At 39.3% G+C, this 26,572-nt stretch overlaps 1 protein-coding gene across 2 annotated transcripts; it reads right to left on the reverse strand.

Moving 5' to 3' along the window:
• Positions 1-15,500: 15,500 nt before the first annotated feature.
• LOC147633517 (pentatricopeptide repeat-containing protein At2g03380, mitochondrial-like) lies at positions 15,501-19,383 on the reverse strand. 2 transcript variants are annotated; one of them, XM_086806603.1, is made up of 3 exons: positions 19,212-19,383; positions 18,912-19,168; positions 15,501-18,824 (listed from the first exon to the last, which is right to left on the reverse strand). In XM_086806603.1, the coding sequence occupies exons 2-3, from the start codon at positions 18,996-18,998 to the stop codon at positions 16,350-16,352; spliced, it is 2,562 nt and encodes an 853-aa protein (XP_086662729.1). In that variant the 5' UTR covers positions 18,999-19,168; positions 19,212-19,383; the 3' UTR covers positions 15,501-16,349. The 2 variants fall into 2 exon arrangements, with proteins under 2 accessions (XP_086662729.1, XP_086662730.1); XM_086806604.1 differs by having other exon boundaries at positions 18,912-19,050; positions 19,212-19,344.
• Between the last annotated feature and the right edge of the window lie 7,189 nt (positions 19,384-26,572).

Here is a 26,572-nt window from a genome sequence, read left to right on the forward strand (position 1 = left end):
GGGAACATCACTGGATTAAAACTTAGGCATAGTGAGTAACTGGTTATTCAATGTTTTGCTGATGACTCCCTACTTTCTCTAAGAGCTAAGAAAAATAATGTCAGACTGGCTCTAGACATAGTACAGGATTTTGCTATTGCTTCTGGTTCTAAATGCAATACTGAGAAATCCAAAATTATCAGTTTGACAGAGGATAATGACTTTGATATGCAAAGGTGGGGTTGTGAGGTGGTCCAAAGGGGGCATATTGTCAGGATATTGGGAATCCCCTTTGGAGTGGGGGTAACTAATAAACAATTAATGGATTGGGCAATAAATAGTTCTTGGAAAAACTAATGAAATGGGAGGGTATCAGAGTTCCTTTTTATAACAGAGTTGATATCTGCAACATAGTGTTGAATGCTTATATCATGTTTCTCTTCCCAGTGTTGGATTTTGTCAAGTGTCATTGGAAGAAAATCATAGGGCTTGTTAGAGACTTTTTATGGAGGAATGGTAATGGAACCAAAAAAGCCTCAGTTTGGTTAGCTTGGGACAAACTATCGATTCCAAAAGGAGAAGGTGGTATTGGTATTCTTCATATGCCTACTCATTGTATTGCAAGGATTGCCTTGATGCTTCCTAAATGTCTGTCTCATACTACTACTTGGGCATTAATGATGAGGGAATCTGTTGAGTTTTCTAATGTGATGGGGCTAAAGGTAAATGGGAGAACTTAAGTTGGAAGGATAAACTATTTTCCTTTGCCCCTCTTAAGGTCACTAGCTCTGCAATATGCAAAATGCTATGCAAAAGATGGAAAGACTGCTTGGGTCTCATGACTTGGGATGGGGGTTGCAAAGTGACTAGCGATTCTATGCTCAGCTTGGGTATTTGGTGGACACACAAATTTAATCCCCCTTTGCCTTTACTTGACATAGCTAAAAAAACTTAATAACAAGGGCCTTAGGTACTTGGATGATTGTTGGGATTGGGATGTGGTAGGGTGGAAAGATGTGGACCACATAACTTGGGAATTTCAATTATCTGGTAGGGAGAGAGACTTGGTAGCTCAGGTACTTGATCTGATTTAAAGGGAGTTGTACTCTACTGCAAAACTGATGACTCAGTTTGGATTAAAGATTGGTCTTGGCTCAATGGTATCAAGCTAAAGGATGGAAAAACCAAGGAACTGTACTCATTAATGAGACGAGGGGATGCCAATGTGGAATATTGCAATAATATTTGGAAAGTCAACTAGAGCCCTTGTTCTTGGAAAAAGAGGTGGAAACTTCTTTGGGATAGTCAGATACCTAAGAAGTTCCAGGTCTTTATGTGGAAGGTTCTCTAGTGGTATCCACCCCAGGCATAGATCCTCATTTGAGGATGGTAAACATGCTTTTTGGGACTCCACAACAATCAGAGGAACCTAGTCAAATTTGTCTAAATGGATTGAGAAGGGCTTGGGCATTCAAACATTCTGAGGGGGGGAGATTGGATTTTGGGTAAATGGTCTTTCAGTGAGATGAACATGTTGGGTTGCTATTTAACATTATCAGAGCTTGCATTCTGTGGGAAATTTGGTCCACCAAGAATGCCATTGTTTTTATGAAGGTCTCATGTACTGGTTTGAGAACCTTAGCTTTAACTCTTTCCTTTGGTTAGTAACTAGTAGAGCTCCCTTTGTCCAATTGGTAAAGAACCTTAGCTTTAACTCTTCCGTATCCTTTTGCCTTGTCTCACTGGCCTTGATGTAGATGCCAATTCACTTTTTGCATAACCTAAAGGCTTCTTCCCTTCGTGTGAAAAACAATTCAAATATGTTGAAGCTCCCAAATTGCTTCCACAAAAAAAAAAAGGTTTTTTTCTTCACAAACCCCCATGCTCAAATTCTTCCTTGAATTTGATCGTGCTTAGATACCACTATAAAGGATCTTGCATTGTATTATACAAAACAAGATACCACTATAAAGGATCTTGCATTGTATTATTCAAAACAAGAGACCCAACATCGGGTGCAATCTCCCCCTCGACGTGTGTGACTCCTTCTCCCACATGCAGTATTTAACCAAAATAACCCTTGGAGCCATTAATAGAATACTTTTTCCAAGATTGGGCTCTCCTTGCTTTCCTTTTACAAAAGTAACCTCTATCTAAAATCTAAGGTATCAACAATAATAAATCTTTTATCCCAATAACTGTGTAATGGGTCTAACCATATTAATTCCTAAATGGTGCACACATGTACACTAAGCCAAAAATAATACAGGCACCTAGGCAGGAAGGAGTTCATGTAAAGTGCCCATCATCATCATCCTTATACTCATATATTCATACAATCCACAATGTTGGTTCACAATAAAATTGGAATTGCTCCAACAAAATAATACTAACATGTGTTGTGGTAGCAATTAATTGGACTCACTCATAACCAATTACTATCATGTAGAAGTCGTTTTTGGACTCGGTCATCAAATCAACTCTCACATGATAGAGTCCTTTGCTGCTTCAATATAAGGTTCTTTGCTTATGTGAGAAACATATCTCTCTCTCTCTCTCTCTCTCTCTCTCTCTCTCTCTCTCTCTCTCTCTCTCTCTCTCTCTCTCTCTCTCTCTCTCTCTCGCCAAAATAATGCAAGCACCTAGGCAAGGAGGAGTTCAAGTAAAGTGCCCATCATCGTCATCCTCGTATTCATAGCCTATACTCATACAATCCATAATGTTGGTTCATAATAAAATTGAAATTACTTAACAAAATAATACTAACATGTGTTATGGGTGGCAGCAATTAATTGGACTCTCATAACCAATTACTATCATGTAAATACGAAGTTGTTTTTTGAACTCGCTCAACAAATCAACTCTCACATGATATAGTCATTTGCTTTGATATAAGGTTCTTTGCTTTTATGAGAAACAACTCTCTCTCTCTCTCTCTCTCTCTCTCTCTCTCTCTCTCTCTCTCTCTCTCTCTCTCTCTCTCTCTCTCTCTCTCTCACTCACTGACTCATGCATGCATGCACGTGCACGTGTGCGCATGCGCGCGCACACACACACACACATTAAGAATAATGGGTTCTCTAATCTTCTCTCTTTGGTCTCACTACTAATGCCCTAGTTAGCCTTGATAAATTTGTAAATGTTCTCCTAATCTTAGATTCTATCATAGCTAGGCTTAACCTAAGCTCTGATACCAACTTAAAAATGCATGCTACCTAGGGAGGATTAAAATAAATGACACACTTCATTATTGAAAATTAGGATAATTAAAGTTATTTAAAAATAACTAATGCAATGATATAGTAAACAAGATCTAATATCATTAATAAGTCTCTAAATTGAGAGAAGGGATAAATCATGTCATAGGCTCACAAGAGAGCACTAAGATCCAAAGATTCACTCCACCTTTTCCTTGAATATCTCCACACACCCATGATTTTCTCAATCGGCCCACATGGCTCTAGGCAACACCTCATCGCTTACATCACGTAAGAATCTCCACATACCCATGATTCTCTGAATCAGCTCATGTGTCTCTAGGCAACACCTCATCACTTACATCACTCAAGAATCTATTCCTTTTACATCATTTCTTACTTTCACCTCTTATCAATTAACCTTTGAACAAATACCCCTTTAGGCCTTCAACCTCTAACATCACATGCTTCCCCCCCCTTATTGGTTGACCCTTTGTCACTTGTTTTTCAACAAGAGAGGGTCCACTATCATCACTCAAGAATCTATTCCTTTTACATCATTTCTTACTTTCACCTCTTATCAATTAACCTTTGAACAAATACCCCTTTAGGCCTTCAACCTCTAACATTACATGCTTCCCCCCCCTTATTGGTTGACCCTTTGTCACTTGTTTTTCAACAAGAGAGGGTCCACTATCTCGAAAGATTTTCACTATTCTCATGCAATTCATATGTAAGGATACCTTTCCTTATAGGGGTGAGACAATGATATAAGTTGCTTAAGCCATACTTCTCATCATAGATGCAGGGTCCACATACTATGCGAGGCCATGCTTTAAGTAATATAGGATTTTCTTTCTTTCCATGTTTATGGCTATTAGCTTATACAAGGATTACATGTACTAATTTTTATTCTCATAGACCATTTGTTTCTTTAATAGACCTTAATATAATCTCTCTCTCTCTCTCTCTCTCTCTCTCTCTTCACATACACAAAAATGTGAGGTCTCCCCTACATTAGCTCGACCACACGCTATCCCAACCTCTCCTCGAGGCTCACAAACTAGAAAAGTCCCCTTGTCAAGAAATGTAAGGGATTCCTCCTCTCTAGCCTTACGCCTTTAAATCGGGATCCCTTTAACCCTCCTTAGGACCTGAAATTCCTTTATTACTTCCTTTTAAAACTTTGCCATATGTGTTTGGTTCTCTACGGACATGGCTTCCATCCTTAGGATTTTGATTTTTCTCTCTCTTTCTATACGATTTCTCTTAAGTCTTTTTTCTCTCTTTCTATACGATTTCTCTTAAGTCTTTTATCACACATGCACACATGTCCATATTTGTGGGCTGAACCTAGCCCCATCATATCACCATGGGGGTTTAGCCAACCGTCGAGATGACCACTCAATCTATGGATATGGTGTTCAAGTACGCACCAATCAAAATGAAAAATGGAATGCCTAGAAGCCCCCACACACAAATTTGTCTGTTATCAAGATTTAATTGAAAATGAAAGCTTAAATTCCTTTTAAACAAATCATTTAAACATAATTTGAATGATCAATAGTTGAAATCCTTACTTAAAACTCAACCCATAAGCCATTTACCACCTTCCTCATTTAGATTGATCTCGTGTGAAAATATATGCCTGACTTAATTTAGCAAACTTGGAGAGCAAGGCCAAAACAAACACTAGAATCACATGCAAGTACGATAGGCTGAGAAGTTTGACACAAAAGAACATGCTTGTGATGAAGGTTGAGAAGAGCAACAATTACTGTTGTGTTGTTGCTATCGCACCAAGTTCACCCAACTATTCTTGTTGCTAAGGTGCTTTTGTTTTTGAAACATCAAAGGACACTTTTTGATTTTCAGTCTCTCCCCTATCTTTGTGACCTAAGCCCTCTTTTGCGATAGGGGCTAAGGACTTTCAATTTTCATGCACAAATGACAAGGGTGGTGGTGTGGCTACTACCTCCATAGTTCTTGTCCAAAATCTAACTCAATTGGTAGTTTAACCCACATAGAATAAGTTATTTTTACATTTTTTAAGTACTTGTTTAGTAACTCCATTGTGCATTTACGAAAACACAAAGGTCTATATCCTTATTACATATAACAAGGTTTTTTTTTGGGTTGAGTTTTATCAATGGAGAGCTGATGGTTAAGATGTTGTGGAGGGTGGGAGCAAAGAAATTCAAATGGGTGTGCAAGGATGGCAAGTGGCCTTGGAGGGAATGGTGGCTATGAGGAAGACAATTGTGTTGATGAGATTTCGAGGAATGGTGCAGAGGTGAGAGACAGCGGTTGTAAAGGGATGGAAGAAGATGTTATGTAGAAAAATAGTGTCGGGCTTACCTGCTATTCGTAGTAGAAGAGCGTGAGGAGAAAGGAAACTAAGATCTTGGATGTTCCATAGGCTAAATAGCTATGGCGTATCCATTATATGGTAGTTGTGTGTGGAGGCTAATAATAGACCAGGGTACTTTTTCCCTCCTTAGGTGGTTTTTTCCCCAAGTGTGTGTACACAATGTTACGAGTGAGTTTGTAAGTGACCTTATCATGTCACTTCACTTGTACTTCATTGATTTTCATCAATCTACACTTAAGAACAATGTAGGAATTTTGGCACTTATTCAAGTGCCACTTTTTCAAATTCTTATTAAATGCTCTATTTTTGGAGAATGAGGATGGAGATGATTATAAAGATATTATTAAAGAGATGGGGTATATTAATTCAAAAAAGTTATAAAATTGCATTTACAAGAGGGGGTTTTTAAACCAAATTTGAAAAAAAAAATTGTAAGTTTATGAAGAAAAAGGGGTCATTTTATTCATAAAAGTATGTAAATGTAAGGGATTTTTAAGATACCCCTTGAACACACATGATACATAAAATTTCTTAGAGGTAAACCCCTCAAGTGCATGATACTTTTAATTGTATGATGTTTTTAGTCTTCACCTAATCTATTGTTTTTTATAAAAACTATCCTTGAGGCTCAAAGTCAAATTTGATCCTCTTGAAGTCTATTTTGTGTGAAGATGTTATCTTTAGAAGCTAAAACCATTACTTGAGACTCTCTTATACAATATCTATTTGAAGGCAATTCCCCACAAGGCTCAAAGTCTAGTTTGAGCCTCTCATAATGATGGGAAATAGGCTTCACACATAATAAAATATGAGATTCTCAAACTTTAGTTTGAGCCTCTAAGGGACTTTCCTTCACATAACATAAACTATGAATGACTCAAGTGTAAGTTTGGGCCTTAAGGAACATTTCCTTCACAAATGAGAGGCTCAAACTTTAGTTTGGACCTCAAGGGACTTGAGTTTTAGAATTGTGCTAAAATCATGAATATTTTTCAAAATTTCTAAATTGGTGTTAAGTCTTTGAGTGGTGATTTTATATATCTGCATTTATGTGTATGTTGCTACATTTTTCACCACTCCAATAATTAGTGTTAGAGCAGATTCTCTTGGCCCTCACCTCCTCCTCATCACCTCCTAGAGCTACTCTTCTAATTATCTCAAATTGAGCTATCCTCTTAGGTGGAGAAGGTATACCCTATAGTGTGTTCTTAACTACATTAATTACAATTTTTGTAGATTTTAGGCTGTTTTGCAGGCATTGCAAAGCTCATTCACATGATGTAAGGTTTTTGTAGACATCCAGGTGATTATCAATTCAAACTATCTTTGTTCGTGATTTTAGATTTTGTACATTATAGCACAGCATACATTTGGTGGTGGAGACAAGGTCGTCATCGTTGCTTCTCCATTGTTATCAACATCACATTTTCAAGCTCATCAATAACTTTGCTAGCATCGTCATCATTTTCATCAACTTTTACATCCCTACTAGTAACATTTCTACACTCTGTCATTTTTATACACTTTGCACATTTCTTCATCATCATTGATGCCAATTCGATTGCATATTTAGTGGGCACTAACAATACTTATAGGTTGTTAGGATATTACATTTTATGTTAGAGATTTGTTATGGCTTAAAATGATAGGTAGGGATGTATTTGGGATGTTTTCGAAGATGCGGATAATCTTGACAAGACCAACTACCCATTGTGGTCCTATATGATGGGTCATGTATTGGTTTTTCTAAAGGGTTTTAGAATGTTGTTATCAGCATTGAGGTACGCCTTGTCTCACCAGCACAAGATAGTACATGTACTTTGGATGCTAATACTAGTTCAGATATAACTATGGCATCCATCTCCGCACCTCTCACAATAGAACAAGCCAGGTGGAATGGTAGGTATGCACATGTAGCAGTGGTGAAATTTTCCATGAAAAGGAGCATTATTCCTCATATTCTCTCATGTATGCACATGTAGCATTGTATTCCTCATATTCTCTCATGTAAAACTACCTAGCAGCTGCACACTTTACCAGGTGCATTAACGATACACGAGTGACCTACTAATGCAAGCCGCAGTTAGAGTCCGAGTATATGAATGAGGTAGACTTAATGGTGGATGAGTTTCTTACAAAGATCAAAGATCTCAAAAAGCAACTTGCATGTATTAATAAGGCCTGTGTCAATAGTTCATTGGTGTCTATTTTTCTCACATCTTTACTAGATTTATACTAGGGTTTTGTGTCCACACTTCAACTCATGATAAAGGGTAACCCCAATGTTCTTACGTTTATGAGTTGGTTGTAATCTTGTGCAAAAAGTAAAATCCCTATAAAACTGAACTAGTATGCATATGTGAGATTAGGCATTTGCGATGTCAATCAAAAAGGTAAAGGCAAAGCCTTTTCTTAGGGCGGGTAGACAAACCTAGAATCAGCCTAGTTTTCTAGGAAAAGGATGCCATGATAACCCTAAGAAGTAAGGAAAATATAACTATTATCAGAAGCAAGACATTCTACCAATGAATGTAGAAAAAGGCTAAAGAAGGAGAACACATGGCTATGGCTACCCCAAGTGTTGAAAAGAAGAAGTCAGCAAACAATACATAGGATGATTGTGCACTATAGTTATGACCCTTGTGTCCATATAGTATGCATGTCAGTGTGACAGATCAACATGTCAGGTATTTTTATAGTGGTGCTAGCACATTACTTCTCAACATGATTTTTTTTCCTCCCTTGAGTCTGCTCCTCACAACGAGGCACAGTCACATGTGCAAAACTCATCATATCCATTGGAAGGAGTTGGAGGTTGTGCTCATCACTGTAGTGTAAATGGGATAATCACTCTCTCAAAAATCTTGTTTGTTAAGGCATTAAAAAGAACATGATGGGAGCCTTCTCTGCCATTGTTAGGGCAGGCCTAGTGGTGAGATTTGTTGATGACATGTGTATAGTTCATGACCAGAGTGATGGAGATATTAGTGTTGTGATATCATGTACTCTATGCCATGGAATTTAGAGGTTGGATAGGTATGAGATATTGGCACATAATGCTTCTTTAGTTACTACCACATGTGCTATGAGTGATGAAGAGCTATGCCATGCCTTCTTTCGTGATTTGAATTTTGGCAGCCTGTTGCACCTCGAAAGGCAAGAGATGGTATCAAAGAAACCAAAGCTTAAGGCCCCTATGAAACATGTATGTGAGGGGTGCAAGATGCAACGAGCATCATTCCCAAAAGATGGATTAATAAGCACTATCCAAATATAATGATGTATGTGGTCCCATAAGGACACCAATGGATATCTCTACTTTGTGACTTTTATTGATGATTACCGAGCAACAATGCAATAAGCTAGATGATAAGGTGGTAAAATGCATTTTTATGGGATACAGCTCAAAAAGAAAAGGTTATAGACTATCATGAGAATATATTTTAAGTCCTCTAGAAAAATATTATTTATCCCCTCTTGAGTAATTTGGGGACGCCTAGGTTACTCTTGCATCATGCCGGCTAGGTTAATATCGTGGGTGATACCACTATAAATATTAATACGTGCGGTATATGACGTATGTTTGAGGCCACCTATGATTATTTCAGTTAGGTTTGTATGGCAAGGTGATTCCTGGGATACTTACGCCTGGTAGTCATGAGTTTGTGATGATTTGTGCCTGTTTAATATTTGTGGGATTAATTTAATAATTAATTAGGCTTATATTTTCAAGTGATGAAGATTATGGAAATTGAAGAGTTTACTTTGGAAGAAATGTCTTGGTTCATCACATTTCATTTTTGGCAAGCATAGTAGCTTGCAACCTTAGCAAATGATTTTTCCATTTTGAACTTTAGGAAAGATACATTTATTTATGTGGAATTTATTAAAGCCTATGGCTTCACCCTAGTCCCAATATTTGACACTCTATTTTTGTTAAAGAAGAGTACCGTGCTCTCTAAAAAGCACATCTTGTATATTTTGGGAGCTATGGCCTAATTTTGGTGAAAAGAAAGCTAATAAAGAAATACTCTTGTGTGGGGAGAGGCCACGCACAAGAGGGGGGGAGATTGCACCCAATATGGTCTATTGAGCTAAGTATTTTAATTTTGTTAAGTGTTTAAATTTCAATTGATTTGATTTAGTTGAAGCTTGCAAAGCAATGGTTTTTATGGTTGAATCAATTCTTGTGAATTTTCTACTCTTCCACAATCAATTCCTAGAATAAGATTCCGGTTGCAGTGGTATCAGAGCTTGGGCTAGGAGATTTGTGGAGAAGGTAGGAAAGGGCTTCAACTTCTCAAAAATCAAGAAAGTGCAGGAAATTATCCAGTGGATAGAAGGGTGTTTTGTAGGTCTTTACCCAAAGGTCAAAGATTCAAAACTAGATCTACTCTCAAACCCACTCACCACCCTGCAAAACCATCCCTCTCTATCAAAAAGTGGTTTTTTCAAATACTCAGTGAAATCAAAATCTGACCGCATGGATGAAATCCCCATAGCCAAAAACTTCATAGTATTCTCTCAGAAATCAGAAAGCTTCAAGCACTAGTAAATCCATAATGGACGGAGCACATTAATTAGTGAAACCAACAAAAAAATCTCCAAAAGAAATTCGTGGAGGAGGCGCACGGCGGCAGCCTGTCAGCACAAATCGGCGCATGGAGGTGATTAAAAAAAATCCCAAAGCTTTAATCTCCATAAGCTAATCAATGCTTAATCTAATCTTACTTTTCTTAAACCCTATGCAAGTCACATCACCTTTTTGAGCCTTTACTTCTCCTATTTTCAAATTTGAAGAGAAATATACAAAAGGTTTCCAATTCTGAAATTTTTGGGTGCAGAAAAGTGATTTACAGGTTTTAAAAGACTTAAAAATTGCCTAGAAAAGGCCAGAAAATTTTGAAATCATTTCTGAAAAATTTTGAAAAAATTTCAAAAAATATTACAGAGATTGGGCAAGGTTTACAGGACTGTTTCAGTAGGTTTCAAAGTGCAGAAAAATTATTTCATCAACAATTCGACTAGCCCAAGTCTCTTGAATCACGCAGAATCGTTCGAGATTTGTTTGAGGCGACGAGAATTCAATTCAGCCATTGAACAGCGTCTTTGTTCAGCTTCAACCAAGATCAAATTGCGGGAGAAAAACAAGATAAGTACTTATTTTTGCTTTATTTATTTACATCAAATAAAGTAAAATTTTATTTATCTACATCATTTGCACAAGCACTATGGCAGATTTACCTATCTTGCCATCAATTCAAGAGCAACTCCTTTCTTTACAACATCAAATTGTAGAAGAAAGAGAGAAGCGTATTGAATTGGAGAGACAGCTCACGAGTCGTAGACGCAAGCGTGACTCTTCGCTATCTTTTGATGACGAAGATGACACTATTCAAAGGACTGTAAATGCTACATTGCAAGTACAAAGGTCACAAAAAGAATCCAAGATTAGTCGGAAAGCTTTCACATTTCAAAATTATGATGGAAAGAAGGATGCTAGGGTCATTTTAGCTTGGCTTAGTCAACTAGATGACTATTTTTCTGGAGAAAAATTTTCAGAGAGTGATAAGATTAAATGTGCAGTCAATCATTTGGTAGACAGTGCAGCTTTATGGTGGAGTGTAATAAAGCAAGGTCGTGACAAGCCAGATTCTTGGAAAAGATTTCAACGGCGGCTGGTTAAAAAGCACTTTTTACCCTCACAATTCAAGTCCAAAGTTAGGCACCAATGGGACACTTTACATCAATTGGAAAAGGAAACTATGTCACAGTATGTAGAAAAGTTCTGGAATACTTTATTACAGGTGCAGGTTGTGGATAGAGTCAGCGAGAAGGACCAAAAGAGGAAGTCATATCGGGCCTTAGATCTACCATTAGGGCCGATGTGAATATGTTTCGACCTCATTCACTATCTTCTGCAATATCTTTGGCAATTAATTCAGAACGTAAAAATGGTTTTCCTAAAGAGATTAAAGCACATGAGGGTACTTCTTCTAAACCATTTACTAAATCTTTTTATGTTTCAAAGAAGATGTATAAACCAAGTTATGACAAAGGCAAGGACGAGGCTAAAGGCAACATGAGTACTAATAAGAAAGTCAATGGTGGCAAACTGAAGACATCTACTATCAAATGTTTCAAGTGCCACAAAGAAAAGACTCTACCATCTAGTCACAAGGTGGATTTTGGTGAGTAGATGTCATTGTTGAGAACTCACTTCATCCCATGCTTTTATGCAAAAAAACAACAAAATGTATGCTCATGGGACATCTTTGATACATTCCTACCTTTGTAATCATGCATCTTATTCTTTTGTGGATCATGCTCTCATTGCCAGTATATGCATGAAGGTGTACCTATAAAAATGATCATTGGATGTAGGCCATGTAAGATGAGTATGACTCAACCCTCAAAAACAATACTTGGTATTTCGAAGATTTACCTTATTGTAAAAAGGCCATTGGTATGAAGTGGATTTATAAGCTTAAGAATAAAGCTGATGGAACCGTTGATCGCTACCATCACCTGATGGCATTGAGATTGCTTTAAGGCAAGCCTTGTTGGAAGGGTTATGCTCAGTGAAAGACATAGATTACGATGAGACCTTTGTCCCCACGTCTCATAAGACTATAATTTAGTGTATTATTGCATTGGGGCAATGTATCAATCATGGACTTGAATGCTGATTTACATGAGGAGGTTTATGTATCTTAGCCTCATGGTTTTTCTTAAAAGGGAGAGGAGTCTAAAGTATGTAACTTAAGAAAAACTTTATATGGCCTTACACAGGCTCCTAGAGCATGGTATGAGAAGATAAATGTTTACTTGGTTATTGCAAATGGTTTTTGTAACAATCCAATTATGAGTACCCTCTCTATGTAAAGAGGAGTTAGATAATTTTTTGGTCATTATTTTATACATTGATGACATACTGCTTTTTTTTGTCATTGTTTTATACGATGATGACATACTACTACGATTCCTTAATGAGGAGAAGATTTTATCCTTTAAGGCTCAATTACATGTGTCATTTGAGATAATAGATTTGGGCTCATTATATTTTTATTTGGTCATATAGTTTATGTGGCATGATGATGATATTTTGATATTGTAGTTAAAGTACATACATGGTACATACAGAGACTACTTCTATAGTTTGATATTGAAGACTGTAAGCTTGTTGTACTACACAAGTAAAGATAGGTTCTATGCTAAGTCTCCAAGATACAGGCGAACCATTTGATGTGTCACTTCATTAGCAAGTTGTTGGGTGCCTCATCTATCTATGCAATATGAGGCCATACATTCAGTTTGGAGTTGAGAAAGTTTATGCAGTCCCGAAAGTAAGCATTGACAGGCTGTCAAGTGAGTATTCTAATACTTTCCCTTGACAGGCTGTCAAGTGAGTATTCTAATACTTTCCCTTGGTCTTTTTTGTACTAAGGGAGTAATATTTAGCTCCATGCTTTCATGTTGCAAGAGAGATTAGACTGGCTTATATCTCTACACATGACAATGTGGCAGATATGTTCACGAAGGCTCTCTCACGAGAGAAATTAGAAGCTTTTTTGCAAAGCTTTGGACTTATTGCCATTTGTGAATCCCTATGCATGTTTATATCATCACTGCAAGGGAGACTTGTAGCCGTTTATATGGTAGTGATGTGTGGACGTAGGCTAATAATGGACCATAGCACTTTTTTCCTTCTTAGGAGGTTTTTTTCCCGATCATGTTTACATACTCTTATGAGTGAGTATTAAGTGACCTTATCATCACTTCACTTGTACTTCACTCATTCTCATCAATCTACTTTGAGTGTTGTGCTTTTATCTACCTCTGCTTACTTACATCTGTGTTGCTACCTTTGTCTCCACTCCAGGTGTAGGAGGAGATGAGTAGGAGAGGATAAAGACAGTTGACATGGAGGCATTGGGATGATAAATGGCTGAGCTTATGTGAAGTGGCCATGTGGAGACAACTTTGCATCGAAATGCATTAGACTATGAGATTTCGATTACACAAATATATGGTACTATGTTTACCAAAAAAATGCACACAATTAATATGCACGCGCATATTAATTGTGTGCTTACAAGAAAGTGTTTATGCACTTTTGTTACCCATTAATGGAGTTCTCATATTACAAAACTCTTTGATATTAATTTGCTGATTCGAGACAATGTTTGCAGATAACATAATCTCAAATTACACACCACTAAACTCAATTCGTTGACTACACATTTCTAGTTGATATGGGTGCTATGTTCTCTTTGATGGATTGCCATCACTTTAGTATACTCTTCAATCAAATAAATCAGTTCTACTCAAGCTACTCGTCTCACAAAACTAACACTTTATAGATATACACAAAACTTGGATTCGGCTCAAGTCACTCACTTGTATGACCATGTATTGTGATAACCTACCAAGTCATTAGGGTGCTAGAGTACTTAGGAGTACGCATCACCTCCACTCATGATCTAAGGTCTCATCACATATGCTTCTATTTAAGACGAGGCGGCACATAGATGGAAAGAGAAAATTGTGTTGTGCATGACATGAACGAAACATAAATAGCAGAGTATGTAAGCAAATTTACAATGCCCAACATATCATGAGATTACAGAAACAATTCATTGCATGTTGCATGAGAAATTGTCCCCTCGAGAGAGTCATTGAGTCATTGAGCTTGAGGATTAACATACATGGGCATCTTGTTTGTTAAACATAAATATAGAAACAAACTCATGAAAAATACAAGGAGCCAAACTTCGCATAGCCATACACTTTTCACATCCTTTTTTGAGCTACCAAGATAGAGACAACTCATGCGAAATACAAGGAACCTAACTTCACATAGCCATACACATCTCCTTCTTTCCAAAGAGAAGGCTGACACAAAGCCAAAGAGAAGTGATGAAAATTAGGATTTTCAAAATCACTTTGTCAAAGATGGCAACCAAGATCTCATGGTACTTTATTGCAATGTCAAGAGAACGAGCCACCTTTAAACACCCACACATGACACGCACGATGTGCCATAGATATGAGACTCAACAAAGGCAGCATCATAATCTAGACATTGATATTGTAGGGCCACTACAATTGACCCTATTAATGTGTGATGGACGGCATCTCTCTCAACTCCATGAAAGATCAATATGATCCCAACTTCTTTACTTTTTTGTGCGTTTACGTATACCTTTTGTGTCTTCCACCATAGTTCTACTACTCTTTATGTATTATTACATTTTGCTCCCCTACAAATGTTGATACAACTCTCTCCCTGTCTCTCTCTCTCTTTTTTGTTGGGATGCTAGATGTAAGGCAAAAAAATGGGCTTGGTTTGCTCAATGGGAACCCCTGCATCTCCTCACCCACCCATCAGAAGGCCACACGTAGATCAGGCTTTTCTTCATCTTCAAAGGCAATGCATGACCAATGGGAAAGGCAGAATGGCTCCAAATTGGCCTATTACAGCTCACAAATCACCCTTGGTACAAGACTCAATTTTTTGGTGAAAGGTAAGACAATGCCCAGCTATTTGGCCGAATCAGTTCCACAGTATGCCTAACCCCTTTCTCCCCACATATCAACTACAAGACCCAATGTCGGTAAGGACAAGGATCACACTCACATAGGACTCACCAAGTGTGACCCTTAGGGGTACAGTAGACAATGCAACCTACCTTGTTGGCATGCCTTGCTATGCTTTGACGAGGCAAAGGGAATCCACATATGCCTTAGCGACTTCCCATTGCAGGACATGCTCCGTTGACGAGAAGCACTACATGGACTTGTTTCCACACACACAAAGGGAGGCATTAGCACTTCGTCACTCTAACTGTTTGAAGAACTTTTCATGATCAATTAAATTTCAAAAGACATTAATTTCTCTCTCTCTTTCTCTCTCTCTCTCTCTCTCTCTCTCTCTCACACACACACACAAGTTTGTTTGCTCAAGCTGTTCCTTATTCCTTGACTGACCTTGTCAACTGTTGTCTGGCAGGTAAGCCTGAAGACAATCAGGCTATGAAGAATGCCAATTTGACCACCAACCTGAGAGCAGAAGCAAACTCCCAATCCACCCTGGAAGAACATGAGACCACAATACAAGAATCAAGTTCTCCACATTGGAGGCATTATAATGAGCTGGACGAGGTGGGGAAACTGCCATCTCCATCATTCTGCCATCAACACTTCAAGTAAAAGGGGCAATGGCTACTGCAGTTGCACCTCCGTCACTAATACATGTAGCTTCGTCCAAAACATGCACACATTTCTTTCTTAGTCTTTGACAAAAAAAAAATGCTGCTCTTTTTTGGGTATAATTGTCATGACTGAATGGCAGTCAGTACAAACCCAGAATTTTTGGACATTATGTGTGGGTGTCCCCTTAGGTGTTTTAATTGAGGCACACCAGATACCCAACTTCTCACTGTGCCTACAGAACACACTTTTCCATCATCAGAAACGTCCTGTGAAACCGAATGCAAACTCTGAACATAACCTTCCTCAGACTTTCAGGAAAAGAACGTTGAGTGTTGCATCAATATGCTTTTTCTTTCGGAATGCCTAGTATGACTAAAACCAAAAATAAATGCACTTGTGGCAGCATCATCAGTCCACCAACAATGTCCTGGCCTCTTCCATGCTTGTTTCTACCTAAACCTTGTTTGCTTCCTCGTGTGTGTCAGCACCTGCATAGATGTGAGACATTACGACATAAGCTGCAGCATCCTTATCATCCCAATGCACCGCATGTTCAAAGACTAGCTTTCCAAGCTCCACATTTCTGCCTAAACCTTGTTTGCTTCCTCCTGTGTGTCAGCACCTGCATAGATGTGAGACATTAAGACATAAGCTGCAGCATCCTTATCATCCAAATGCACTGCATGTTCAAAGACCAGTTTCCCAAGCTCCACATTTCCCCAATTTCCACAAGCACCCAACATAGTATGCCAAACTGCAAGATTAGGACAAAGCTGCATCTTCCTGATCATTTCTAATGCCTTATCTAATTGGCCTGCACGGCCAAGGAGATCAACCATGCAACTGTGGTGCTCAAGATTTGGAATGATACCATAGTCTTTGCTCATAGCCTCAAAGTACGTCTGGCTCTTATTCAACTGACATGTGCGACTGCATGCATTGAGAACAGTAATGAAGGTGACCGGATCTGGCTTTATACCTTCTCCTAGCATTCTATCAAAGATACGGAAAACATTCTCACTTTCTCCAAGCTGGGCATATCCTGTGATTAGTGGGGTCCACGAGATGACATCTTGAACTGGAAGCTTGTCAAACACTTGCCATGCTACAGTAAGCAAGCCACATTTAGCATACATATCTATCAAGGTGCTGCCAACAATAAGTTCTCTTTCCAGCAACCCTTTTCTTTCAATTTCAGCATGTATTTCATGGCCCTTGTCTATGGCTCCTATACTGCCACAAGCTTTCAAGCTGTAAACAAACGTCACAGAATTCGGGGAGACACCCTCGAGTTGCATATTTTCAAAACACTCAAGTGCTTCCTCACCATGCCCGTGTTCAGCATATCCTGCGATTAGTGTGGTCCATGAGACCACATCTCGAACAAGAAGCTTATCAAACACTTGCTGTGCTTTGGCAAGCAAGCCACATTTGGCATACATATCAACTAAGGTACTACCAACAATGGGGTCTCTTTCCAACAACCCCTTCCTGGAAATCTCAGCATGTATTTCTTCACCCTTGTCTGTGGCTCCTATGCTGCCACAAGCTTTCAAGCTGCAAACAAATGAGACAGCATCAGGAGGGACACCCTCACATTGCATCTGTTCGAAACACTTGAGTGCTTCCTCACCATGCCCATGTTCAGCATATCCTGCAATCAATGCATTCCATAGGACAACGTTTCGAACTACAAGTTTGTCAAACACTTGCCGTGCTTTGGCAAACAAGCCACATTTGGTATACATATCTACCAAGGTGCTGCCAAGAACAAGGTCGCTTTCCAACAATCCTTTTTTTTCAATCTTATCATGTATTTCACAGCCCTTGTCCGAGGCTCCTATGCTTCCACAAGCTTTCAAGCTGCAAACAAATGTGACAGCATCCGGACACACACCCTCCAGTTGCATCTGTTCAAAACACTTGAGTGCTTCCTCACCATGCCCATGTTCAGCATATCCTGCAACTAGTGCCGTCCACGAGACTACATCTCGAACTGGCAGCTTGTCAAACACTTGCTGTGCTTTGGCAAGCCAGCCACATTTGGCATACATATCCACCAAGGTACTGCCAACAACAAGGTCTCTTTCCAACAACCCCCTTCTGGAAATCTCAGCATGTATTTCTTGGCCCTTCTCTGCAGCTCCTATGCTGCCACAAGCTTTCAAGCTGCAAACAAACGAGACAGCATCTGGACACACACCCTCGAGTTGCATCTGTTCAAAATACTTGAGTGCTTCCTTACCATGCCCATGCTTGGCATATCCTGCCATAAGTGCATTCCAACAGACTACATTTTGAATTGGAAGTGAATCGAACACCTGCTTTGCTTTTACAAGGGAGCCACATTTGCCATACATATCAATTAAGGTGCTGCCAACAAAAAGGTCTCTTTCAAGCAGCCCTGTTCTGGAAACCTCTGCATGTATTTGGGAGCCTCTTTCCAGATCTTTCAGCTTCGCACAAGCCTTCAGTAAGGCCACAAAAGTATACCCACTGGGATGTACAGAATCATCCTTTTGCATTCTTTGGTACAGGGTGAGAGCATGCTTTGGCTTCCCACTTTTGATATAACCCATGATGAGGGAATTCCAGGACCACACATTCCGATACACCAACCTGTCAAAAACCAGCTGGGCATCGTGCATGCTTCCAACTTCCACCAACATCAAGACAAGGTAGTTCCCCAGCGATGCATGAGCTTCCAGCCCTCTTTTGTGCATGTAGGTGTGCAATCGCAGCGCAAGCGCTATGTCTCTCTTCTTCCTGCACTTGTGCAAGATGCGTGCGAAGTCCTCGACGGAAGGCTGGGGAAGCACCCCTTCTTCCAAGTAAGGCAGTGATTCCTCTACGCTGAGCATGCTCCAGCCACAGCAGGTACTGTTCTTCACAACTACTTCTTCTTTTTCTTCTTCATTTTGCGCTTGGTGCATCCCCTCAATCGCACAAGGCTCTTCGAGCCATAGCCTGTCTTGAACCCAACTTGGATTGTACAAGCCGCCGTCCATCCATAGCGATTCCTCGGTAAGTTTATGTTTGAAGTCTGGGGCACTTGGGTTTGTCTATAACAAGCAAACAGGGCAGAGACTCACTCGTGGGTAGAGCCCCAATCAAACTGATCGAGCACGAAAGGGAAGAAGACAACTTACTTTACTCTTCCGGTTGTCCCTCCAGTGGAAGGGATTCCTCCAGTACTCCTTCCACAAGCGTTCGGTCCGTGCTCGTGATCTGTGCATCTCTCGGACATATTGACGTGGGAGGGCTTCGTGGCCGCAACTGTTTCTCTACCTACATTCATGGGACTTGCAAATGTTCTCACAAATCGTTATGCAAGGTAGAATACATGTTTCTTGACAAATAGCCTCCCCAGTCCCCCTCTCCAAATTGAGGACGACTTATGCCCTACCTTTGTGTTTTTGTTTCCAAATTGAGGACGACTTATGCCCTACCTTTGTGTTTTTGTTTTTCGAGCTGGGGTCAAATTCGAGCAAGCTCGTTCTGAGACTCGAACAGAGAAACACTTTTGTCATTAACTTCATTGTCTCCCAGCCCTATCTTTGTGGTGACTTTCTCATGTCTATCTTCATTACCACCCATTCCCTCTCTCCTGGTTTTCCCTTTGATTTTCTGGAGACAATCGTTACCACTTCATTGGTCTCAGCTTTTTCCCTAGAATCCCTCCCCTTTGATCATGGGGCACTGGGTGGACTATGCCTTTTTTACTTCATGATTTGAAGGTCACCAACCAAGCCTTCTTAATCATAGAACATGAAATGCACTTGCCTACATCCCATGGCACACCATGAAAATGCACTTGGCTGCATCCCATATCACCACATGAAAGAAATTTGTGTGTATGTTCCAAACAACAAACCACATAGTGTCAAAGTAGTATCTTACCTTAGCAATGCAATACGGTTTTGAGGTTTAGAAAAACCCATCTAAAGCACACCTTGAGCTTAACATCTGCCACCGTGTGCTCTAACATAGTGACACCCATCAGTTATGGATAATGAACCCTCATTCTCAAATGCTCTTCTCAAAGTGGACAATTCTATCCTTAGCCCATGTAAGTTGTTGGATTTTATTTTGGTAGCCCATAAGACTTTTGGGGAATAGAGGGCATAGGGTTTAGGGACCATTGAGAAAGTCTATCCTTAGCCCACGCACCCTGTTGGATTTTATTTTGGTACCCACAAGATGTTTGGAGAATAGAGGGCATAGGGTTCATTGAGAAAGTGTGTTACACCTATGACATTTCGAGTTACACATGAATCTATATACGGTTCTAAGGCCATGAAAAATGGTGCTAAAAATAAGAATCCTTAGCCATGAAGTCACTCAAAATTGTTTCTTACAACACTAAGCGTTTAGCAAACCTCCTAAGAGCAAGTGTTATTTACAGCTCGATGTTCAATAGAGGTCTCAAACTTGCTTTTGTTGTGCACTCTAAGAACTTAAAATTTGAGGGACTGACCTAAAGGAAAATTGGTCTATTAACAAGTACTTCTTGTGGATAACGATGGAAAATGAGAAGCTTTCCTTGGCATTCACTAGGCATAAGTTTTCAAAGGCATTCACTAGCCATAAGTTTTCATCCTAATTCCCATTATGGTCAACAAGATAACTCCAAATATCCATCTCGCCACACATTAATTTTCCCATTATGGTCAATAGCCACATCTTTGGAGGCTACATGTTAAAGCATAGCTTTAACATTTGAAAGAATGGCCTAGTTCCCATTATGGTCAATGAGATAACTCCAAATAACCACATCGTTTTGGATAGGCTACTACACGTCAAATTATAGTTCCCATTATGGTCAATATCCACCTCTTTGCATAGGCTACCCGTCAAATTATAGCTTTATCATTTGAAACAATGGCATAGCAGTACCAAAAGGGTGGACATATTGCTCTCCTTAGACTATGTACTAGGGTGTTAACACTTGTAACACAATGTATGATCATCATGACTTGCCTACCATGATACAGCCTAGAATGTGTTGAAATATACAAGTGAAAAGGGTGTGTGTGGGAACAAGCTCTTGGATAGAGACTGTAAAAGAGGAGATGTAATTGTGAAAGAACCTGTGAAAAGGTTAGAGGAATCTACTGAGAGAGAATAATGGGTAGCATGAGGGAATTTAGGAGTGTGGAGTTATTCTGGGAGATAATCAGGGAAAAGAGAAGAGGTGGAGAGAATCAGGCAAAAGGTGGAGATATTCTGGGAGTGAATCATGGAGAAATCAATGGGATTTGATGCTTGATGTAAACTCTATAAATTGAGGCATAGCCCTAATGAGAATTTGCTGGTTTTTGAGTATCCATGCCTACATTAATCTATCTGCTAATTATTCACTAATTACGTGTTAATCATTTGTTAATCACTTTCTTAATCATGTTGATTCTAGTGTTTGATCCACCATAGCTCATCATTCAGCTCAAATTTCAACATGGTATCAGAGCCATGCCTAGAATCAACCAGATTTATGAGCCCATTAGTGAATTAATTAGGATTAGTAGAAAATTAGCAAAATAATCAATTTTTAGTGAGTTTTTTCATTTCCCCTTCACCCCCAGTCAGTGGAGGACTCCATTCTCCATGCACAGTCAACATTAGGCTATGCCCTTCTAACACAAGCTAGTCATTAGCCCTAGCTACAAGCTCATCAAGCGGCGCAGCAAAACGCGAAGGCGTTTAGGAGAAATCGCCGTTTTCTGCAGCGCTGTTTTTTCTGAGTAAAATGCAGATCTACACTCCATCAAATCAAATTGAGCTAATTCCTCTTAGCACAAAGGGTAATCAAGCATGCTCTACAAGCTGGTGAAGACAGAAATCAATTTCATCAAGTCTACAGAGAGATCCAAGCTCTTCATCAAATCTGCAGGTGACTTTGGTAAAACAGAGATTAAGCTTTCATTATTTGGTCAAATCTTGTGTTTCTTGGCTTAATCCTCTACTAGACTCATTGCTATTGATGCCTTTGAAAGCATTTGAGCTCATTTGAAGTGGAAGGCACCAGATCTGAGCTCCCCGCATACTCTGTTTTCTGCACACAAACCAGAGCATTAATTTGCTAATCAGTGATTAATCAGTGCTAATCACTGTACTTTGGTGCAATTGAGGGTTCAAATTAACCATTAGGTATCTGATACAGATCCCTATAACTTCAGATTTCAAATCGGAGTTGGTTTGATACTCCAACCATCCCGTACAAATTGGTTACTCTCAATTTAGTGTAATTTCTGGTAAAATTGTGCTGATAAAATTGTGAAAATCATCATTTTGCATTTAACCCTTGGTTAATGCCTGTAAATCTCACTCAAATTCAAGATTATTCACAGCCAGAATTGCATTTGGAATGTGCATGAGAATGAATGCTATACGCATTATGTATTGGGCACATTTTATCAGTGTAAAAATGGGAACAGACACTGCCCTTGTCCAGATTAAGGCAAGAGGTAAGACCTCCCGCATAAATTTGGGTTTGCATTGCATAATGATAAAAGATGAACATCAAAAGCCCAAAGGAACTGTCAGCAAAACATTGAAACATGTTGCTCACATGGAGCAAAATGACCTGACGGACGAGCTCATGGCCCCAGCCATGAAAGAAGAAGAATATCTCTTCCCAAGAAGAGGATCCACACCGAGAAAAAGACCTGAAGGAAGACATGGACATGAGAAGAGAAGCTGCCACAAGAAGAGAAGCTGCCCAGAGAAGACTGAAAGAAGAGATGGACGCGTGGAGAGATGCTGCCACGACAAGAAGACTGAAGACAAGAGAAGATGTGAGGCTCCAAAGAGTGAGGAGCCATGTGAAAATCTCTGAGAGAGAGAGAGAGAGAGAGAGAGAGAGAGAGAGAGAGAGAGAGAAAGAGACCCCACAACCCAATGTAACCTGCCCCAATAAAGTAAAACCACCTCTGAGCCACCGATGATGTAGGCCAAGTGGTAGATGTATGTATGAGCACTTTAGTCAAGGTCGCGGGCACTTATAGTAGCCTTGGACACATAGAGAGAGAGAGTGTCAAGGACTATGGAGTTTAGGGACTTGAGGCACTGGTCGCGGACTGTCAAGTAAGAAAGAAACTTGATACAGGGTCCAGGTGTGCTGAGATAACTTGAGGGGAGGAGTAGACACTGGTCGCGGACTACCAAGTAAAGGGTGGCAAACTTGGTATAGGGTCTAGGTGTACTAGGAGTATTCACTTGAGGGGAGGTGTTGAAATATACAAGTGAAAAGGGTGTGTGTGGGAACAAGCTCTTGGATAGAGACTGTAAAAGAGGAGATGTAATTGTGAAAGAACCTGTGAAAAGGTTAGAGGAATCTACTGAGAGAGAATAATGGGTAGCATGAGGGAATTTAGGAGTGTGGAGTTATTCTGGGAGATAATCAAGGAAAAGAGAAGAGGTGGAGAGAATCAGGCAAAAGGTGGAGATATTCTGGGAGTGAATCATGGAGAAATCAATGGGATTTGATGCTTGATGTAAACTCTATAAATTGAGGCATAGCCCTAATGAGAATTTGCTGGTTTTTGAGTATCCATGCCTACATTAATCTATCTGCTAATTATTCACTAATTACGTGTTAATCATTTGCTAATCACTTTCTTAATCATGTTGATTCTAGTGTTTGATCCACCATAGCTCATCATTCAGCTCAAATTTCAACAGAATGTGCACTTTTGTGCAACCATTATTTGGCAAGCAACAACTCCTCTTTATTAGCATTATGCTATTAAATTCATCACAATGAAAATTTTCATTATGCAATAAATTTTAATTTCCATGGGAAAAAATTAATACTCATTGAATAACTACTTATGTAGAGTTGAAGAAACTGTTGATATATTACAAGCTACCCCAAAAAAATGTTTCTTTTGTTTCTCCTTTTTATTGATCTTAGGCCTAAATCACGAGCACTTGCCACCCAAGGTCGATACTTGAGGCTATGATTATGTGGATGGGAAATGAGTGTAAAGAGACGACACATTTAAAAGCAGACAACAATGAGTGTAAAGAAAGGACACATTTAAAAGTAGACATCAATGTCTAACTATCATGGCACATTTCTTAATATGCCGTCCTTATATGATGTAGAAACCACTTAAATCCAACAAAATTTATCACATTTTCATAGTTTGAGTGGCTTGTTCAATGTCCAAGCTACTAGCATTTTGTTTCAAAGTCATCTAAGTCAAGTGGCCCCAACACTCAATTCCATCCCACCCTAGTAAGGTACACTTTGATGGATCCCAACAATGCTACTAGAAGCTCAAGGCCTATGAAGGGTTCCATTTGGGTTCTAAGGTCGAGGAAACCTACACCACAAGCCTCTACAAAACACACCATCAAACGTCAAATCAAAGATGGAGGTGAGACCTTAAGCCATGCCTCCAACCAGTGCCAGCCTAAAGTTTAAGTGGTTACCACCTCGACTGACGTGCTGACACCACCTCCCAAGGAATCAAAAGAGTCTCTAGTGGAAACCAACCAATAAGAGGTATAACCAAGTCCATTTTACCCCCCAGCTAAACCCATGATCATGTTCGCACCACTACACATGCCAGAGTGTAATCAGCAATAGCCTCACCACATTGGGGCAAGATGTGCAAGCTAACCTCTACAAAAATTTGTTCCAAGTCATCTAAAAATTACTCACATATATTAGATTAATGGCACAACAAGTTTAGATCAATTAATGGACTAGAAAGTTTCTCTCTAAAACATGGACTAGTTAGTTTCTCTCTAAAACATGAACCTTCTATGAATAGAGTAGAAGCCACTCCTAGAAGTAGAAAAACCATTAGAAGCTCAAGCAATGACAATTAAGAAGTTAGTTCAAAAATCATAAAAAGAAAAAATAGAGACATTGTGCGAAGAAACTCTTTATCAAAGCAAGTTTTATCATCTAATCTTATGGTGGGCAACTCAAGGTTTTTAAAGCATGCCCTTTTGTTAACTTGGCCTTATCCTATTCCAAAGTCCATTTTTTAAGTATAATTTGTTCTATGTTGAGCCTGATTTGTGTTGCGAGAAGTGAAAAATTCTTCCTTAGCGTCACACTGACACACCGAGATTGCTTCCAAATAGTAACTTAAGTTGCTTGACTTGGCCTAAGGAGCGAGTAGAAAATGGGTCCTTGATATTCATTTGAGGTGAATTGGAGTTAGCACTCTACCTTCCTACTTGCTAGTACATGTCAATGAGATAGGGCACTCGCCCCACAATAGCTTCTTGTGACCATCTAGGGTGTACCAATCTTAGACTACTTGGTAAACTAGCCTTCCCTACTCACTCAGTTTACCTGCTCATTCATTATAATGTGTTCATACATGGAATTAACCTACTTCATACACACTACAATGATTTTAAATTATTACTTCATTATATTAATGTAAGAATTTGGATAACTATATGAAAGTGATCCATGAAATGTGGAGTTATTCTGGTAGCATCTCTTTATGATGGAATCAAAAAGATCCCATACAATGTTTAAGCCATGGCTTGGTATAGATCTACCACGCATCAACCCATTAATCTCAATGCTCATTTCTTAGATTGGTCCCTTATTGGTGTAGATCTCTAGTTATCTTGGGACCTTGGCAACTTGTTTGGCTGATTTATTCATTTTATGTCTAGCCTTATGTACATATAAGTATGTACAACCCCAAAAAGGTGTTAACATGCCCCCTTCTTGAGGTAGATTCCATCCTTGGAAGCTAGATAAGTGGTAGTTTGTGATTCTCCCAAATACCTCTACACACATCCTTCCACTTTTGGATATTTCTTGTCACACCCATAAGAAGTAGTAATACGGGGTCTAGAAGTTGTTGTCAAACATATCCTTAAATTTCATGATGTAATGTGCATATATGAATGTATTGTATACCTCTTTGACATCCAAGCCCTAGTTGAGGTGAAAGTTGAGGTTGGGCACATTGTGGTAATCTTCGTAATCTTCCCTTGGTTGGTGATCTTTGTACTCTTCCCTTGTTGAGGTTGAGCACGTTAATAATATTTGTACTCTTCCCTTGGTTGATTGATAAGAAGCAATATAAGCTTAATAATTTCACCATGGCCACAATGTCTGGATAGGACACAATCCTCTAAGTATATATCTTGGGCTCCATGTGGATCTTCAAGGCATTAGTTTTTTAAAATCTTGAGGGATCAAAGAAGGGGAAGTTGTGCATGGATCTCATTGCTTCATGGCCTTGAACTCTTGGAGGTCCATCTTCTCTTGGCATGCATGTTTGATCCTTTTTAGTTTGTTCTTCATGCTTACATAGAAATTCCAATCCTAGGAATTACTTTCACCACTCTAGTTGGAGACCCATGCTTATCTCATCTAAAATGCATTGTGAATCCTACTCCTTCCGCTGGCCCCTTGTCTCCTTGGGTTGTTGAGCCCTTCATGTGTGCACACTTCATCTTGTGAATCCTATTCCTTCCATTGGCCCTTCTCTCCTTGGGAGGTGTTGGACCTTCCATGTGTGCATGCTACTATCAAGGCTTGCCATGGAAACTTTAATGCCTCGATGTACACAATCTCCTTGGGATCTAGAAGGGGGGGCTCATTTGGGTATATGGTACATGTTGCAATAGTGAGGCCCTTAGCTTCAAGGGGAAAAGGATTGGTGTATAAGGCCCTTACATTACCTTCTTAAGCATCCTCAAGATTGTTGTGGGTTGAAAAAGAGGATTACCAGCTACCACATAGTTTTCTTATTCATGTTGCTCCTTTGGATTCCCTTTTAACTTGTTCTGAGTTGGATGCTTATCATGTAGTATTTGTATATTC

The sequence above is a fragment of the Cibotium barometz genome, chromosome 12 (assembly GCF_041138505.1).
Source record: "Cibotium barometz isolate CiBa-2024 chromosome 12, ASM4113850v1, whole genome shotgun sequence".
NCBI classification, from domain to species: Eukaryota; Viridiplantae; Streptophyta; class Polypodiopsida; order Cyatheales; family Cibotiaceae; genus Cibotium; species Cibotium barometz.

What these genes read in the sequence shown, in the direction of transcription:
- LOC147633517 (XM_086806603.1), bottom strand. Translation starts at nt 18,998, where the DNA reads ATGCACAGATCACGAGCACGGACCGAACGCTTGTGGAAGGAGTACTGG. An exon ending in GGGACAACCGGAAGAGTAAA is followed by an intron (nt 18,825 to 18,911) that starts GTAAGTTGTCTT and finishes TGCTTGTTATAG; the next exon opens with ACAAACCCAAGTGCCCCAGA.